Source organism: Triticum aestivum, chromosome 3A (genome assembly GCF_018294505.1).
Source record: "Triticum aestivum cultivar Chinese Spring chromosome 3A, IWGSC CS RefSeq v2.1, whole genome shotgun sequence".
Lineage (NCBI taxonomy): Eukaryota > Viridiplantae > Streptophyta > Magnoliopsida > Poales > Poaceae > Triticum > Triticum aestivum.
In genome coordinates, this window is record NC_057800.1 from 681,781,653 (window position 1) to 681,800,448 (window position 18,796).

The 18,796-nt window shown below is 47.6% G+C and overlaps 1 protein-coding gene, 1 long non-coding RNA gene and 1 pseudogene across 2 annotated transcripts; 2 read left to right on the forward strand and 1 right to left on the reverse strand.

The window, feature by feature from the left end:
* Positions 1-1,017: 1,017 nt before the first annotated feature.
* Positions 1,018-2,119, forward strand: LOC123063165 (protein TIC 55, chloroplastic-like; annotated as a pseudogene).
* A 6,214-nt stretch (positions 2,120-8,333) lies between these two features.
* LOC123057142 (disease resistance protein PIK6-NP-like) lies at positions 8,334-14,471 on the forward strand. The gene is made up of 2 exons (XM_044480261.1): positions 8,334-10,362; positions 14,404-14,471. The coding sequence occupies exons 1-2, from the start codon at positions 8,334-8,336 to the stop codon at positions 14,469-14,471; spliced, it is 2,097 nt and encodes a 698-aa protein (XP_044336196.1).
* Positions 14,472-15,218: 747 nt separating this feature from the next.
* Positions 15,219-17,040, reverse strand: LOC123063166 (uncharacterized). Its single transcript, XR_006430149.1, has 4 exons — positions 16,861-17,040; positions 16,649-16,721; positions 16,184-16,504; positions 15,219-15,641 (listed from the first exon to the last, which is right to left on the reverse strand). It is a non-coding gene; the product is annotated as an uncharacterized lncRNA (long non-coding RNA).
* Between the last annotated feature and the right edge of the window lie 1,756 nt (positions 17,041-18,796).

The window sequence follows — 18,796 nt, forward strand, 5'->3', positions numbered from 1 at the left end:
TGGCCGAAACTTGACTTCCTATATATAAATCTTCACCTCCGGACCATTCCGGAACTCCTCGTGACGTTCAGGATCTCATCCGGGACTCCGAACAACTTTCGATTACCGTATGCTAATATCTCAACAACCCTAGCGTCACTGAACCTTAAGTGTGTAGACCCTACGGGTTCGGGAGACACGCAGACATGACCGAGACGACTCTCCGGTCAATAACCAATAGCGGGATCTGGATACCCATGTTGGCTCCCACATGCTCCTCGATGATCTCATCGGATGAACCACGATGTCGAGGATTCAATCAATCCCGTATACAATTCCCTTTGTCAATCGGTACGTTACTTGCCCGAGACTCGATCGTCGGTATCCCAATACCTCCTTCAATCTCGTTACCGGCAAGTCACTTTACTCGTGCCGTAATGCATGATCCTGTGATCAACCACTTGGTCACATTGAGCTCATTATGATGATGCATTACCGAGTGGGCCCAGAGATACCTCTCCGTCATACGGAGTGACAAATCCCAGTCTCGATTCGTGCCAACCCAACAGACACTTTCCGAGATACCCGTAGTGCACCTTTATAGTCACCCAGTTACGTTGTGACGTTTGGTACACCCAAAGCACTCCTACGGTATCCGGGAGTTGCACAATCTCATGGTCTAAGGAAATGATACTTGACATTCGGAAAAGCTATAGCAAACGAACTACACGATCTTTGAGCTATGCTTAGGATTGGGTCTTGTCCATCACATCGTTCTCCTAATGATGTGATCCCGTTATCAATGACATCCAATGTCCATAGTCAGGAAACCATGACTATCTTTTGATCAACGAGCTAGTCAACTAGTGGCTCACTAGGGACGTGTTGTGGTCTATGTATTCACACATGTATTACGATTTCCGGATAACACAATTATAGCATGAATAATAGACAATTATCATGAACAAAGAAATATAATAATAACCATTTTATTATTGCCTCTAGGGCATATTTCCAACAGCAGCTGCCTGAGGGCGCCAAGATCCCGCGGAACGCATGCGCGTGCAACTATGAGGTGCAGGACTCGCAGGGGGTGGTGTGGGTGTGGATGTCGCCGGCAAGCCCGCCGGACGCGAAGAAGCTGCCGTGGTTCGAGCCGTACGCGCCGGCGGGGTTCACGGACCTGTCCACGGTGCACGAGCTCCCCTACGACCACTCCATCCTGCTGGAGAACCTCATGGACCCGGCGCACGTGCCCATCTCGCACGACCGCACCGACTAGACGGCCAAGCGGGAGGACGTGCAGCCGCTGGCCTTCGAGGTCGCCGAGCGCACCGCCCGGGGCTTCACCGGCCACTGGTGGCGCGAGCGCGCGCCGCACCTCCGCAACCTGCTCCGCTTCGAGGTGCCCTGCGTGCTCACCAACACGCTCGAGTTCGTGGACAAGGACGGCAGGGAGCAGTGCTTCACAGCGCAATTCCTGTGCCAGTCGGCGGGGCAGGGGAAGTCGATGTTGCTCGTCTAGTTCGGGTCCACGGCGAGGTCGCCGCTGCTGAGGGTGGTGCCGAGCTGGTACTTCCACTAGAACGCGTGCAAGGTGTTCGAGCAGGACATGGGGTTCCTATCGTCGCAGAACGAGGTGCTGCTCCGGGAGAAGGTGCCCACCAAGGAGCTCTACCTCAACCTCCGCTCCTCGGACACCTGGGTGGCCGATTACCGGCGGTGGATGGACAGGGCCGGCCACGACATGCCCTACTACTTCGGCCACAGCACCATGTCGTCGCCGCCCGTGCCGGCCGTCGTGGAGCAGGCGCCGGCCGCCGCCGGGATCTCCGCGTCATTCCCGGCCAAGGGCGGCTTCGGCACGCAGCACGGGCCCAACCTGACCATCAGGTACTTCCGGCACGCCGTGCACTGCAAGGGGTGCATGGACAGTGTCAACAGGTACACTGCCCTGAAGAAGGCCTTTGTTGTGCTCGCTGCGGTGGCGGCCGCCGCGGACGTCTTGGCGGCCATGGCTGACAAGCAAGGGCCGTCCTGCCGATTTTGCTAATCCAATTTTCCTAGGTTTCCGATTCCCAGGTTTGCCATCGAGGAGTCGATTCGCTGTATCCCTCTGCCCCATGATTATTTCCTTCGTTCTCTTTCCTTCCTCTGCTTGTTGATGTTGTAAAGCCGTCGGCGTATATAAATTGCTGCCCAATGCTGGGATTGATTGCAAAGAATCGAGGTGGGACTATTTATTTTGATAACAAACCGTGTTTCGTCGCACAAGCTTACCAGCTCAGTTGGCCACAACCTTCGAGATGGAGGGCCTCTTGCGTGACTCAGTGGCACATAAGAAAAGGCCCAGCAGTGGAACAACGTGGCCCAATATAGGTGAGGTGCGTGCGTTGCGAAAGACGGAGCGAGGCAGAAACTCTACGAGCGTGGGTTGAAATTAGTACCACCTCGTGTATGTGTTTAAAATTCAAACTGAAAGCGTAAATTCACAGGAAGAAGCGTATTGTGACGGTGTACCCACGGAGTCAATCCGTGCTTTATTATTAGGGAAAAATTTCTTTGAACCCACCTCATGTTTTCTTCTGTTTGTGTCTATAAATTTTGGGTTTTCCTATGTGACATAGTTTTGCAGTCTTCCCATGGTTTCAGTTCATGTAGGAATCTAAGACTGGCGACATCCTAATTCCTTCATTCTTCCTATTCCTATGTTCCAAATGGTGCCTTATATGATAAATAAGCTTGTACTTCATCCGTCTCAGTGTATAGTGCATGTGTGTAGTTCTAGGTTGATAATTTAACTTGCTAAATATGTATTATATGTGATAATAATATATATTTAGAACTTACATTCGGTTAAGAATACAATGATTACTTTTAGTGAAATATAACATATATTTAGTTAGTCAAATTAATGATTTAGAACTACATGCACGCTCCATGCACTGAGACAGAGGGTGTATTGTTCATTGACCGTTGTGGAATGGTACACCGCAAATGATTGCCTGAAGAGGTTTCCTATGGCGGCCCCAACCGCTCGTTAAGCATCATGGTCCACGGTCCCGATCATTGCACACCCTATTAATTTCTCTATTCACCGACTGGATTCGTCGCGTCTAGTACCTCACATACCTTTGGGTTGTTGATGGAGAAATGCAACCTGCCACAATGTTAATAACAGTGCATGATATGTGAACACCCTTGACAACGCCATTCATCAAGTCAGGTCAAGATTTACATTAGTGTGTTTCCCAAGAAAATATCTGACCATCTTGAAAGGGTGATTCGTCGAAGAGGTCCTGGACGGGTTCCAAGCAAATATCTCTCGGTGGCTATCTTTGAACTTCTTTCCTCAAGTCACGAAGCGAATCTACAATGTCGGTGCTTAGGTTAGGCGCCTGGCTTCAATTCCGAGCCATTATGGACGAAACCTGGCTTCCGTCGATGCAAAAACTATCACCATGCACTTGGCTTCTTTTTTCTCTGCATGCAGGCTATGCGCGCTATTGTGGACAATAAAAAAATCATTGATCCTATCAGGATCTTATACGTGGCTGCGTTTTTTCTGCGGGCACTTATTTCAGGGATAATTGATCGGGGTTGTTCTGAAAGCAAGTCAGTTGGTGCTTCGGAAAGTGAGTGCCAGAGGCTAATCACTGCTTTGTTCACAGAAGGGAAGAGAAAGATACTGGTAGCCCTGTGTTGGAGACGGAAGTGCCAGCCACGCATATAAGGACTCTAAACACCGAGGCTAAAGTAATTTTCAGGAAAAAAAATCCTCTAATGTCTCCACAAGCGTCTGAGCATTGGAGATGGCCTAACTTGGAACTAGAAGTTGGTCAGTTCTTGTTAATTGGAGGTCAGAATTGAAATATCTTTGCCATCTTAAATTCTTGTTTTGGTTCACAAATTTAAGGCCCGTCAGAAACAAATGAAAAAGGGTAGGATAGTATTCCTTCAAGAATTTTTATTTTGTTGACGTTTATAACAAAGGAATTTTTATCCTATATTCCTTCGAAAATCGTATGGAATGGAATGCCATAGGAATTTTGGAGGAAACAAAACATGAGGATCTATGTTTTCTTCTATTTTTGTCTATAATTTATGTTTTCTTATGTGACATCCAAAGGATAGTTTTGCAATTTTTTTGTGGTTTCAGTTCCTGTAGGAATCTAGGATACACGACATCTTAATTCCTCCTTCCTATTCCTATGTTCCAAACGGTGCCTTATATGATAAATAATCATGTATTGTTCATTGGACATGTGGAAAGGTATAGCACAAACGATTTACCGAATAGGTTTTCTATGGCGCCTCCCACCGCTTATTGATCATCATGAGACAGGTCCTAGATTATTGCACACCCCATTAATTTCTCTATCCATCGACATTATTTGCCACGTCTAGTACCTCCGGTACCTTTGGTCTATTGATGCAGTAATGCAAACAAGCACAATATTAATGACAATACATCGCGTGTGAAAACCCTTGACGACACCGCCCGTCAAGTCAAGATTTACATTAGTGCATGGCCCAAGAGACATATCGCCATCTTGAAAAGGCAATTCATCGAAGAGCTCCTGGAATCTGTTCTAGGCGAATGTCTTTCGGTGGCTATTCTAGTTTTTTCGTCAAGTTACTAACTTGCAACTAATAGCTAGTCAGTTATTATGAATTGGAGGTCAAAATTGAATACTTTTCCATTTACAATTCTTGTTTTGGTTCACAAATTTATGGCCCATTTGAAACAAAAGAAATGGGTAGGAAGTGTGCAGGATAGGGTTCCTTTAAAAAAACGGTGTTGGTTGTAACAAAGTAATTGTTATTCTATATTCCTTTGAAATTCCTATGAAATGTAATATGCCATAGGAATTTAAGAGGAAACCTAACATGAAGTCCAACCTCATATTTTCTTCTATTTGTGTCTACAATTGGTTCGTTTCCTGATGTGTCGCACAAACTATAGTTTTGCACTTTTTCCACGGTTTTAGTTCCTATTGGAATCTAGGATAGGTAACATCCTAATTCCTCCATTCTTCCTATTTCTATGTTTTGAATTCCTATGTTCCAAACAATGCCTTGTATGATAAGTAAGCTTGTTTTGTTCATTGGCCATGGAATGGTATAGCGCACATGATTGCTAGAAGGGGTTTCCTATGGCGCGCCAACCACTCATTAATCATCATGATCCAGGGTCCCAGATTATTGCACACCCCATTATGGCGGCCCCAACAGCTCGTTGATCATCATGAGCTAGGGTCCGAGATCATTACACACCCCATCAATCTCTCTTTCCACTAACATGATTTGTCGCATCTAGTACCTCCAGTACCGTTGAGTTGTTGATGTAGAAATGCAACCGGCCACAATGTTAATAGCAGTGCACAATGTGTGAACACCCTTGACAACACTGTTGTCCAAGTCAAGTGAAAGATTTACATTGGTGTGTTTCTCAAGAAAACATCTCTTGAAAGGGTTATTACCGGAAAAGGCTTTTGCCCCGCTTTATAAATAAAGCAAGCCACCACAGCCAAGGAGTACAATAAGGTTCACACCCACACACACAAACATGGAACAACAGTGATGAGAAGTACTAGGTTCTGCCGAGGGCACAACTCAACAAGCCCAAAACATAAAAAACAAGGCCAAGCCGCAGGCAGGCCAAAGACTACATGATCTAATCCGGCTCTGGGGTGGTGGAGGTAGCGGCGGCGCCAAGCGGATGGCCAATGCACGGAGGGTCGCGATGATGTTGTTGACGGCGTCAAGATCCTGGGAACGGCTAAGTGGCCGCCAAAACTGCAAGTAACCACACATTTTGAAAATTGCGTCAGTCGATTGTCGAAGGGGAACGCGTTGAATCACGAGTTTGTTGCGAATCGTCCACGGCGTCCACGCAAGGACCCCAATCACCAACCACCTAATGTGGTGGCCAGGCTGGGGCGAAGCCTGAACCTCGGCGAAGAGGTCCAGGAAGTTGGTGTTGCACCAGCGACCACCGACCGCTTTGCGGAGGCAACTCCACAAGAATTGGGCAGAGACGCCGGAGAAGAAGATATGATTGGAATCCTCGAGCGTCCCGCACAGGGGGCACATCCCATCTCCGGGGCCATTACGTTTCAGCACCTCGACTCCAGAAGGAACCTGCCCACGGATCCACTGCCAGAGGAAGATCCTGATCTTAAGGGGAAGTTTGATTTCCCAGATCAATATAAGAGGTTCCAGGGTGGGGGAAGGAGCGATAGCCCTGTAAAGGGACTTGGTGGAGAAGTTGCCCTAAGGCTCTAAGTGCCACGAAACAAGGTCCTGGGGTTGCGTGAGATCCGGCTCATGCAGAGCAACGGTGTCTAGGAGCTCATGCCACGCGTTAACTTCTGGGGGCCCGAAGAGCTGCCTGAAGGCGAGGCGCCCTAAGTCAATAAGGGCCGCCTCGACGGAGACCCGAGGATCCACAGCGATGGCGAACAAGTCCGGGAAGCGGGAGGCAAAGAGGGCATCGCCCGCCCACCTATCGAACCAGAATAGGGTACTAGAGCCTAAGCCAACCGCAATGGAGGTCCCGATCCGGAGTACAGGTAGCAGTTGTATCACGGATTGCCAGAACTGGGAGCCACCGGACCGTTGGCAGAAAGCAAGGGGTTGGCCGCGAAGATATTTATTCCGGATAAGCTGCAGCCAAAGACCAACCTCACCATTGGAGATCCGCCAAAGCCATCAAGCAAGGAGGGCGATGTTCACGCGTTTGGAGGACATAATCCCGAGGCCACCTTGGTCACGAGGCTTGCAAATCTCCGACCACCGAACCATGTGGTATTTTTGCTTGTCGCCCTCTCGAGCCCAGAAAAAGCGGGCTTGGATCGTGCCAATCTCGTGGTGCAGAGTCTCGTGCAGGCTATAGAAACTCATAATGAACAACAAGAGGCTGGACAGGTTGGAGTTTATGAGGATGGTCCGCGCCGCCTTTGAAAACCATCTCCCCTGCCAGGGCTCAATGCGGTGTTGAAGTTTGAGCACCAAGGGCCTTAAATCAGCAACAGTAAGGCGGGAGTCACTAATGGGGATCCCCAAGTAGGTGATGGGAAAGAACCCAAAGGGCAATTAAGCCGATTGGCAATGCTTTGACTCTCCTCAGGAGAATAGCCTAAGACCATGACCTGGCTTTTGTCGAAGTTAATCTTGAGGCCCGACAAGTACTGAAAGCATAGAAGAAAGAACTTGAGGTTCGTGATATCATTCGCGGCGCCTTCTACCATAATACTGGTGTTATTCGTCGAAGAGGTTCTGGAACCAGTATCAAGCAAATGTCTCTGGGTGGGTATAATAAAAATATTGCTCGAGTCACGAATCTAGCTTTCGTCGACGCTAAACTATCGCCAGGCGCTCGGTCATTTTCCCCCTCCAGATGCAGGCTACGAGCGCTATTGTGGACCCTAACAAAAATCAATGATCCTGCATGTGGCTGCGTGTTTTCTGCGGACGCTTGGTAGCCCTGCGTTGCAGAGGGAAGCGCTGGCCAGCTTTCCATATTTCTCTTGTGGCGCTTGTTGATAAGGACTCTAAACACCGACTCTAAAGTAATATTTTTGAAGAAAAAATCCTCTAAAGTCTACACAAGCGTACGAGCATTGGAGATGGCTTAACTTGCAACTAGCAGTCGGTCAGTTGTTGCTAATGGGAGTTTACAAATATAATATCTATGTCATTTTACAACTTTAAGGCCCGTCCGAAATAAAGGAAAAGGGATAGGAATTATGTAGAATAGGATTCCTTCATGAGATTTTCTTCTGCTGTTGTTTGTAAAAAAAAAGGAATTGTTATTCTATGTTCCTTTTAAATCCCTATGGATTGGACTATGCCATAGGAATTTTGGAATAAACTAAACATGAGGTCCTACCTCTCATGTTTTCTTCTGTTAGTGTCTATAATTTTCGTGTTTTCCTATGTGACATCCAAAGGATAGTTTTGCAGTTTTTTGTGATTTTAGTTCCTGTAGGAATCTAGGATAGGCAACATCCTAATTCCCCGCTCTTCCTATTCCTATGTTTCAAAAGGTGACGTATATGATAAAAAAAAGCTTATACTGTTCATTGAACATGTGAAATGGTATAGCACATTGCCGAAGAGGTTTTCTATGGCAGCCCCAACCGCTCTTTGATCATCATGAGCCAGGTCCCAGATCATTGCACACCCCATTAATTTCTCTATCCACCAACATGATTTATCCCGTTGGTACCTCGGGTACCTTTGGGTTGTTTCGTGGAGAAATGCAACCGGCCACAATGTTAACTAGATGACACCCTAGAGTACCTTTGGGTTGTTCATGCAGAAATGCAACCGGCCACAATGTAAACTAGATGACACCATGTGAGGATATCAGAAATGCTTCGAGCCTGTTAAACTGCAGCGCCGATTTAATGATCGTCACCATCACAAAGGACATCCAGCTGGCTAAAGAATATTGCTATCCACCGCGGGAACCTAAAGACTATTCTCTTCCTGGCCTCTACCATGACACGGTGCTCAAGCTTACTAGCCAGCAGAAATCTGAAAACAACTACTGCCCCCAAATTTTGCATGATATCTTGTATGAGTGTGAACCACATGAATTCTGCATGAAGATCTTCACTCATGCTTTCTATGCTAACTCCAAGAGGAGCAACGAGGAGCTACTCAAGCTGCGCAACACCCTGCGGACTTTGCCAGAAACAACATTCAACAGCATCACTAAGGTGATGTTCAAGTTTTCTTACAGTGATCTGGCTAAAGAATACAAGTCTTGCTTGCTGCACCTAGCTATATTCTCTCCCGGACAAAAGATCAGGCGGTCAACCTTGATTGCACGGTGGGTTGCAGAAGGACTGACATACAAGGAAGATTGGCCCAGTTCTGTGCGTCAGGCCAACCAATGTTTTGACACACTTGTTGGCCGGTGCCTTGTTTATCCTGCTGATATTGGTATCACAGGAAATGTAAAGAGTTGTGTCGTAGGTGATCTAATTCATGGATTCATTACCACAATTGCTAGAAAACAACACATTGTGGAGACACGCCTGTCACATCACTTGGCTCGCCACTTCTCCATTTTCAATGATCTACAACTCCGCAGCTCTGATAGAATTGACAAATTCTTCGAGGGGCTCTCTAAATCATCTCAAGTATCCCTGCTCAAGGTGCTAGATCTAGAAGGTTGTCAGTGTTTTCTTGGGAAGAACCAGCAGTACCTCAAGGACATCTGCAACAAGATGTTACTGCTCAAGTATTTGAGCCTGAGGAAAACAAATATTACCCGGCTACCCAGTGAAATTAACAACCTCCATGAGCTAGAGGTACTGGATATCCGAGAAACTAGGATGCCTGCACATGCAACAACAAATATCCTGCTCTTGAAGCTGAAGCGTCTGCTTGCTGGTCACATTGATCTGAATTCAAGCAATTTTCGCTATGGTGTCCGGATTCCTCGTAGGATCGGCAAAATGGTAAACATGGAGGTACTATCTGAGGTCAAGGCCTGGCAGAGTAATGATGTAAAAGATATTGGAAAGCTATGGCAGCTGAGGAAGCTAGGTGTGGTTATTCAAGATAAGGATGATCACCTCAGGAATTTGCTTCAGACGATCAGTGACCTACATGAGTGCCTCTGTTCTCTGTCAATCACTGCTATTCCCATAACCACACCACACGAGGGTACTCCTTCCAGTGCAGAGTTACCATATGGCATTGGCTCTATGTTGGAAAACCATTTCAAGATTATTGAGAGTCTAAGCATCAGGGGAGCCACACAGAAGGGGCGTCTTCTTCCATTGTTCATAAAAGGTGATAAAAACAAACTTGTCAAGGTAACTCTATGTCACACTCTGCTGAGCCAAGATAATCTGAAACTCCTTGCCAAGCTGCCCAAGTTACAGTGTCTCAGGCTCCAACACATTGTATGCACCGAGCACATGCTGAACTTCAAGGACGGTGAATTCAGATGCCTCAAGCTCCTTGTTGTTGAGGGCTCGGACTTGACTAATGTCACTTTTGAGGATGGTGCAGCCAGTGAGCTCGAGAAGATGGTTTTGTCTATCACCAGCATATGTTCTATTTCTGGAGTTGACTATCTTACAAATTTGCAAGAGCTTGAGTTAAACAGCAGCTTCTGCGGCAGTTTGCTGTCATCATTTGACAATGCCAAACAGATAGCCAAGCTGACTCTTTGTGGTACATTGCTAGAGCTAGCTGCTCTACAACTGCTCACCAAGAAACCAAACATACGCTGTCTGGTGCTCTTGGACAAGTCTTTTGGTGGAACACAGAATGGGATTACATTAGAAAAAGATGAGTTCTTATGGCTCAATCTCCTTGTTGTTGACTGCTCGACCATCACCATCTCTATTTCAAACCGTACGGCCCCACCTCTATAGCCCACTTTGCAATCCGGCCAGTTGCTTCCCGGTTCTGGATGATATCCCCAAAGGAGCAGAACTAACCACCGTAATTGGGTGCCCTTGAAAGTATTGCTTAAACTTTCGGCTTGCCATAAAAACTCCGTACACCAGCTTCTGCCAATGCGGATACCTTTGCTTGGACTCAATGAGTACCTCGCTGATATAATAGACCGGACGTTGAACCGGATGCTCCTTACCTGCCTCCTTTCATTCCACCACAATAGCCACGCTGACCGCACGAGCATTAGCAGCAACATATAGCAGTAACGGCTCCTTGTCAATGGGAGCGGCGAGCACAGGCGGATTGGCCAATTGCCGCTTTAAGTCCTCAAATGCTTCATCAGCAGCAGAACTCTAGACGAACTGATCCGTCTTCTTCAACATCTGATACAAAGGGATCGCTTTCTCACCAAGGCGGCTGATAAACCGGCTTAACGCGGCAATCCGGCCTGCCAAATGTTGAACATCATTGATACACTTCGGTTTAGCCAGGGAGGTGATGGCTGTGATCTTCTCCGGATTAGCCTTAATTCCCCTGTTGGACACCAGAAAACCCAATAACTTGCTCGCCGGTACACCAAAGACACACTTGTCCGGATTAAGCATCATCTTGTACGTCCTTAGGTTATCAAAGGTTTCCTTCAAATCATCAACCAGAGTCTCCTTCTCCCTGGATTTAACCACAATATCATCCACGTAAGCATGTACATTACGGCCAATCTGCTTGTGAAGACAGTTTTGTGCACACCGTTGATAAGTTGCCTGGACACTTTTGAGCCCAAAGGGCATAGACACATAGCAGAAGGCTCCAAAGGGGGTTATGAATGCCGTCTTCTCCTGGTCCTTAACTGCCATTTTGATCTGATGATAGCCAGAATATGCATCCAAAAAACTTAAACGCTCACATCCCGCCGTAGCATCAATGATTTGATCAATACGGGGGAGGGCAAAAGGATCTGCTGGACAAGCTTTATTAAGATCTGTGTAATCCACACACATACGCCAGGTGCCGTTTTTCTTAAGGACTAGCACCGGATTGGCAAGCCACTCAGGGTGAAAAACTTCAACAATAAAACCAGCTGCTAAGAGCCTGGCTACCTCTTCTCCAATCGCCTTGCGTCTTTCTTCGTTAAACCGGCGGAGGAACTGTTTCACCGGTTTGTATTTAGGATCCACATTAAGTGTGTGCTCAGCGAGTTGTCTCGGTACACCTGGCATGTCAGAGGGCTTCCATGCAAAAATGTCCCGATTCTCATGGATGAACTCGATGAGCGCGCTTTCCTACTTCGGATCCAAGTTGGCACTAATGCTGAACTGCTTGGACGAATCGCCAGGTACGAAGTCAACAAGCTTAGTTTCTGCTGCCGATTTGAACTTCAGGGCCGGATCATGCTCCGTAGTTGGCTTCTTCAACGGAGTCATGTCCGCCGGATCAACATTGTCTTTATAGTATTTCAACTCCTCGGTGGCACAAACCGACTCTGCATAAGCCGCATCTCCTTCCTCGCATTCCAAAGCGATTTTGCGGCTTCCGTGAACCATTATTGTCCCCTTGTGACCCAGCATCTTGAGCTGCAAATACACATAACAGGGCCGAGCCATAAACTTGGCGTATGCGGGACGCCCAAACAGGGCATGATATGGACTTTGGATTTTCACCACTTCAAACGTTAATGTCTTCGACCTGGAATCATGATCATCCCCAAAGGCCACTTCAAGAGCTATCTTACCAACGGGATATGCTGATCTGCCAGACACTACACCGTGGAATACTGTATTGGACGGTTTGAGATTCTTATCTGTTAGTCCCATACGACGGAAGGTCTCATAGTATAGGATGTTAATGCTGCTCCCTCCATCCATGAGCACCTTAGTGAACTTGTAACCTCCACCTGAGGCGCCACCACCAGAGCCAACTGACCCGGATTATCGACCTGGAGTGGGTGATCCTCTCTGCTCCATATGATTGGCTGTTCAGACCAACGTAGATAACGGGGTGTGGCCGGTTCAACAGAGTTGACTGCCCGCCTCTGAACCTTTCGGTCTCGCTTGTCCAAGCTAGTGGTAAAGACATGGTACTGCCCACTACTCAACTGCTTTGGGTTGCTTTGGTAACCTGACTGTTGCTGCTGTTGGTTGTAACCACCCTGGTTGTTCTGACTATTTTGACCATTATGCCCGCCCGGATTACCATTAAATCCTGAACCGGAACTTCCTCCACCGTAACCCGGCCCGGATCCTGAGCCGCCGCCAGATCCATGATCATACCGGAAATTATTAGAATTCTTGAACTCTTGCATAATAAAACAATCCTTCCAAAGGTGGTTTGCTGGCTCTTCCTTCGTCCCATGTTTTGGACAGGGCTGGTTTAGCAAATAGTTCAGGCGGTTTGGGTTGGGGTTGGACGCTCCACTACGATTTTTTGGCCTGCCCTTGCGCCGCTGGCCATTGTCCTGTACATTGGTATTAGCCACAAAATCCATGTTGCCATCCGCTTTACGCTTGCCTCCTCCGCCATTGCCTACCCAGTGATGCTGCTGACTTTTGGAGCTGCTGTTCTTCTTCCCCTTCCCTGTCTTGTCATCATCAGACTCGGGATCCTTGGTACTATCAGAATCAGCATATTTTACCAAAGCGGCCATGAGGGTTCCCATGTCGGTGCAATGATGCTTCATCCGTCCCAATTTCAACTTCAGGGGCCCAAACCGGCAGTTGCCTTCTAGGGTTAATACTGCGGTGTCAGCGTTGATGCGGTCTGAGGAGTGCAACACTTGTGAAACCTGGCGCACCCAATGAGTCGTTGACTCTCCTTCCTCCTGGACGCATGCAGCTAAGTCCACTATCGACATAGGCTGTTTACAGGTATCCTTGAAATTGTTGATAAACCGGGCTCGTAATTGGGCCCATGAACTGATAGAATTAGCGGGCAGACTTTTTAACCAAGTACGGGCCGTTCCTTCAAGCATCATGGTGAAGTATTTCGCACATGCCGTGTCATCCACATCAAGCATCTCCATGGCCATCTCATAGCTCTCCACCCATGTCTCTGGTGGTTGATCCGCCGTATAATTTGGTACCTTGCATGGGCCTTTGAAATCCTTGGGCAAACGCACGTTGCGTAAAGCGGGGACGAGGCAAGGCACCCTCAAAGAACTAGAAGTAACACCAGGTTCGATCGAAATGGTTGGACGAACCGGTGTGAGCTGCCGAGCCTGATGCTGTGCGGCTAACTCGGTCTCCCTACGCGCTCGGGCCCGGTTCACCACTTCCTGAGCGTCATCAGCACCACCCGCCGGGTTGTTGCCGCGGGGTGCTCCACGTCGTTCATTACTCGATACTGCTGGTTCATCCATATGTCTGCTATAGCTCCGGCTTGGACGGGGGGTCGAGTGAATTCGGTCGCGGCTGTACGAGTACGCCTCCTGTTGGGCCAAAGCTGTCCTCAGAAGTTCCTTGACCCGTCGCGTCTCTACTGCTTGCGGCGAGTCACCTTCAACTGGAATGGCCTCCAGTCGTGCAGCAGCGGCAACAAGATTGTCCATTGGGTTGGAGTAGTGACCCGGAGGTGTTAAAGCATCCCGAGGTATAACGGTGTTTTGACGAGGCGGGTCGATCTGACGAGGCTGAACCGGTGCACCGGTCCCAGGGGCTTCTGCCCGGTTCCCCTCCAGCGGATTGCTGGCTCTTGGTCCTGGAGTGTTGAAAAAGTCTCTGGCCTCGAAAACCGGAGGTAAGCGGAACCGGTGCTTCCTCCTCATGACTTCATGCGACACGCTCTGATCCAACATAAGCCTGTAGGCCTGTGCGTCTAAAGCGGCCCGCTCTGCGGCCATCCTGGTGTCCTCAGCCGCCAGATCCATTTTGGCCTGGGTGATTTGTTCCTTTACCTTTGCAATCTCCGTGTTGTGAGCGTCCTGATCTGGCGGATTAACTTCTGCCATAAGCACAGCCAACGCATCAAATAGTTCTGATAGAACCTGAGCCGGTGGGCGCACAGGGCCTCCCGCCCCGGCAACCGTTGCCGTTGCAGAACCAGAGATCGTTGCCGCGGCTGTCGAAGAGTGAAGCGCTGCTTGTGTTCCGGTCATGAATATTCCAACCCGGTTAGGCAGATCAGAGGGGTCCGGAATACTGTCGCCATCGGAACAGCTCTTAATCTGGCCATCTTGTAGCTGATAAAGAGATTCGGTTTCTCCGGTCGAAGATTCGTCACCGGAACGAACGGCAGTCGCTCCGCAAAGCTCCGATCCATCCTCATAACTCCCTCCATGGATCATTCCCACGAAGGCACGCTTCATGGCCGGTTTAATCCGGGCGGATCGCGTACGCTGAGCCGTCTCGACGAGGTCGGTGCAGATGTCCGGCTCAGGGCCCGGTTCACCGATCTTGCCAATGAAAACATGAATGCTACCAAAGGGGACCCGGTACCCGTACTCAATTGAGCTGGCCTCGGGGCCCCAGCCTGCGTCGTCGATGTAGAGATTGCCGCGACGACTCTTAGTCATCCGGCCTACAGCGTAGCCCTCGAGTCCTTCAAAGCGGCCCTCCAAGAACCGGAAACCATCGTGCGATAGCCCCACGGTGGGCGCCAACTGTCGTTGTTTTATCACGGCAGTTGTCCTAGAGAAGGGACTTAGTCGTGGAGCCATCGCTACGGGTTAGCTTGAAGGGGTTAAAGCGGACACAAGGACGCAAGAGTGTTTATACTAGTTCGGCCCCTTCAGTGAAGGTAAAAGCCTACCTCTAGTTGTGATGGAATTGATGGGTGTTTTGATGACTAGGGAGCAAATAAGCTTCGCCTATGTCTCGAGTTGTTGTCCGTTGTCCTTGAACCGCCGCCGGGTCGTCCCCTTATATACATGGGTGACGCCTGCCGGTTCAGAGAGTCCCAACACCGGTTCATACTCGTATCCGGGTTGGTCTCTCCTTGTTCCTAACTTATATTATAAGTATATGCACAAAGCTGATGTACGGCTACAGGTTGTAAACCGACTACGGGCCCTGGGCCTTTATCTGCCTCTTTAGGTTTTAACAGCTTTGAACTACTGATGGAGTTAATCCGGCCCAGATAGGCCGGTTTATGCCCAGTAGTAATATCCCCAACAAAGATTGTCTTCAACAGAGGGTCTGCTTCTAGGCTCGAGAAGATTGTCTGGTCATCTTCCACATCTCTCTCCGGCATCGACAAACTTTCCCGATTGAAGGAGCTCGAGTACAAGGGTGAGCATGTCCCTCCTGAGGTGAGAGAGGCCATTGAAAACCATAAAAACAAGCCCAGTCTTAAACTCAATGGACCAGAAACTCAAGACTAAGCAAAAAGGAGATGAAGAAGAGGATCACGACGATGCTGCAAGATTCTCTTTCTGCTGGAATAAACAGGTTTGATGCCGGAAGGGCCTCTCCATTGATCGCATGGTGTGGTTTGCGTGTGCTAGTGTGGATTGCAATCTGTTCTTCTTGTCTGTTGATTTTTTTCTGTTGTGTGTTTATGTTCTGCGTGCATTACAGCTTAAGTATGTCCGTTTAATTGCTCTACATGAGTGCCCTAGTGGCTCCGATTGAGCATAAACGGTTGTATCTATGCTTGGATTTGAATTTGTGTGGCTTTCCTCTGTATCAAACATCGTATGCATTTGTGTACAGTATCATGTAATAAGGTGTGATGATTGTGGACACATTTGACTTCTTATGAATGCACAGTGTGATATCAGTATGCTTTGGTTGGGTTTCTGCAACTCAAAGATGAACTGGTGTGGTGTGTGTCATGATATAGTTACCTGTAATGTAGGCATCCGTTTCTGCAAACCAGCTGAGTAGTTCTTGCAGTAATGCCTGATGATGTACTTGAAGCAGAACTTTGTGCAGATTAAGCATGTGTGATCCACAATCTGTCTGCAGCACCTGATTGCCAGGCAAGCACTAGCGCCACAGGAATAATGGAAACTGTTTTCAGCTGTATATTGGCGTGCATTTGGTTGGTAGCTCGCGTAGTTTCTCCCGTTGTTTGCTGGTGGAGAAGCCAGTACGTATAGTTCATGATATAAAACTCAGTCAGACAGGGCACCTCGTCACCCAATTTTCACCCCTTGGATCAGAACCTGACGGTGGAATACACAGTGAGAAGTGATCCGTTAGGCTGTGACGTATCTATTGTAGTCATCTATCCGGAAATCCATCTACCACAATTCATTCAGAAAAAGAACTTGTATAACGATCTACATGGGTGCATAGGAGCATAAGACCTTCAGAAAAGTTCAGAAACTTGCATAACAATCGTCACTTCCTAATGCAAGAAATTAAATCGAAGCATAAGACCTGCAGAGACAGAAGAACGCGTATTATCGAGGCATCCACAAGGAAAATCATCAAGAAGATGTAGTCTCTGCTGCTCTAATTCCTCTTTCAGATAAGCAGATCGGAAGGAGTTGGAGGAGGCGCAGCGCCCCCGCCTTACCTCGAATCCGTGAACAACGACGAGCCGCAAAACACGACACTGACGACGGCTTTGTCCTTCCACTTCGTTGGTACTGGGCGGTCTTTCCGGTTTCGAACGAGGCCGCGACAGAGGAGGCCACGGGGAGGGTCCAGCCGCCGAGCGTGGAAGAGGAAGACGGAGAAGAGGGTGGGGGGATGCGGAGGTAACGGCCCACGTGTCAGCCACTGTAAAGTCACCTGACTTTATAAGTTAGAAAAACAAGAAGTGCATTCTCCTTTTTTGGCAATAATTCACCTTTTCTGTTTAGCCCTTAACAAAATTTTGGCCCGATCTAGTCTAGTAAACTATTATAGTTCGCCTAATCTGCCCCTATATAAAATTTGTCTTTCAGCTAATATTTTTTGCTTTGTACTAGCAAAAGGGTCTGTGCATTGCAACGGAAAAAAACTATCACACGCTTTTAATTTAAAAAAACGATCTATGATCTGAGTATTGTAGCTACGGCCGAAACAAAGATAGACTTTGCCTACAAAAACGCAAGTTCAAGATTCCACATGTCTTCTATTTAAATGCGGCTCGCATGTAGATTTAATACGTACAAAGAAACAGGCAAGTGATCTTCAATTTCGTCTTCAATCCTGATTTTGCTGACATGTTCATCCACAATCTGGATCAGTACCGATATGAAAGAAAGACGGATAATGTATTGTTGATTAAGATTGCACCCTAGATAGTATTTTTTTAATAGTTAACGGGTAAAAATAATATCATATTCAGATTCTATATATTTTTCTAATCAAATTCCATATATAACATGTTAAATTTGGAGTTACGGTTCAGAAGATATGAGTATTTAAAAAAAATATTTGATATGTACCTGCGGGCGTAATGTCAGAAACATCAGGGGTTTTTCAATAAAATAGCATGACAGACTAAGAATACCTATTTTTTATTAGTAGGTTTAAATTTAGATTTAGACTACCTCTATCTAAAAAACCACCTACATTTTAAGACGGAGGTGGTATTAGTTAGGTTGTGCTTGGAATCCTGTAATTTTTTTACGACTATGTATGATTACACATGTATATTACTAGAAACCAGTATAATACAAATCTTATATAGGACGTTTAAAATGGTCTGTGTTGAACCGGGCAAGACACCGGTTGTGTATGCCGGCGACGCAGTGGCGGCGGCCATCATGGAACCCAAGCGGCGAATACCTCTCATGTTCTACTTTTCGTCGGTGTTGGCGGCCGCCGCAGACGCGCTGACCGCCTCCGCCTACAGGGCGCAATTCCGCCAACATTTGCGGCGGTTGGCGTGGCTGAAGGCGCGGGAGGAGTGTGATAACATGACGGCGTCCACGACATGCATCATGGTATTGATGGCCTGGGGCTGCGAGGAAGGTGGAGCAATGGCAATGGAGAGTACAACTGGGTTATTAACAAGGTGGGGATAAAGTATCAGTGGCTCAATAATCCTTGCATTCCAATAAATGACCAATTATATTGTTCTGTACTTACAGTTCAGGCTTGGGTCTAATTTATTGTCGGCACACATATACGCAATGTACCAATCTATACTGGAGCAGTGTATTCAACAATAACAACAACAACAACAACAACAACAACAACAACAACTCATTTCATCCAATTGTGCACTGATCCCTAGACAGCAGAGCTGCGGGCGAGATTCTAGTGAGCGTCGTCGCCGAGTGTTCCTAGTCCGCATCCGGTACTACACTAGTACTACTAGAGTTGATCGTCATGAGCCGGGTCCAGGATCATTGCACCACACATATCCATCTCTTTATTTATTATTTTGTTGAACGTGTTGGATGTGTATGTCATGTTATGCAGGCAATCAAGCATTCGTTTTGTACGGTTATATCACCTCAGTAGATCGCAGGTCCTGTTTGGATCATGGGGTTAGAGCTAGTTTGGGTTAGTTTGGG

Bases quoted from the DNA above. Each gene is read 5' to 3' on its own strand.
- LOC123057142 (XM_044480261.1), top strand. From the start codon at position 8,334: ATGACACCATGTGAGGATATCAGAAATGCTTCGAGCCTGTTAAACTGC. The intron at 10,363-14,403 runs GTACGGCCCCAC...GTGGGCGCACAG, and splicing joins CACCATCTCTATTTCAAACC to GGCCTCCCGCCCCGGCAACC.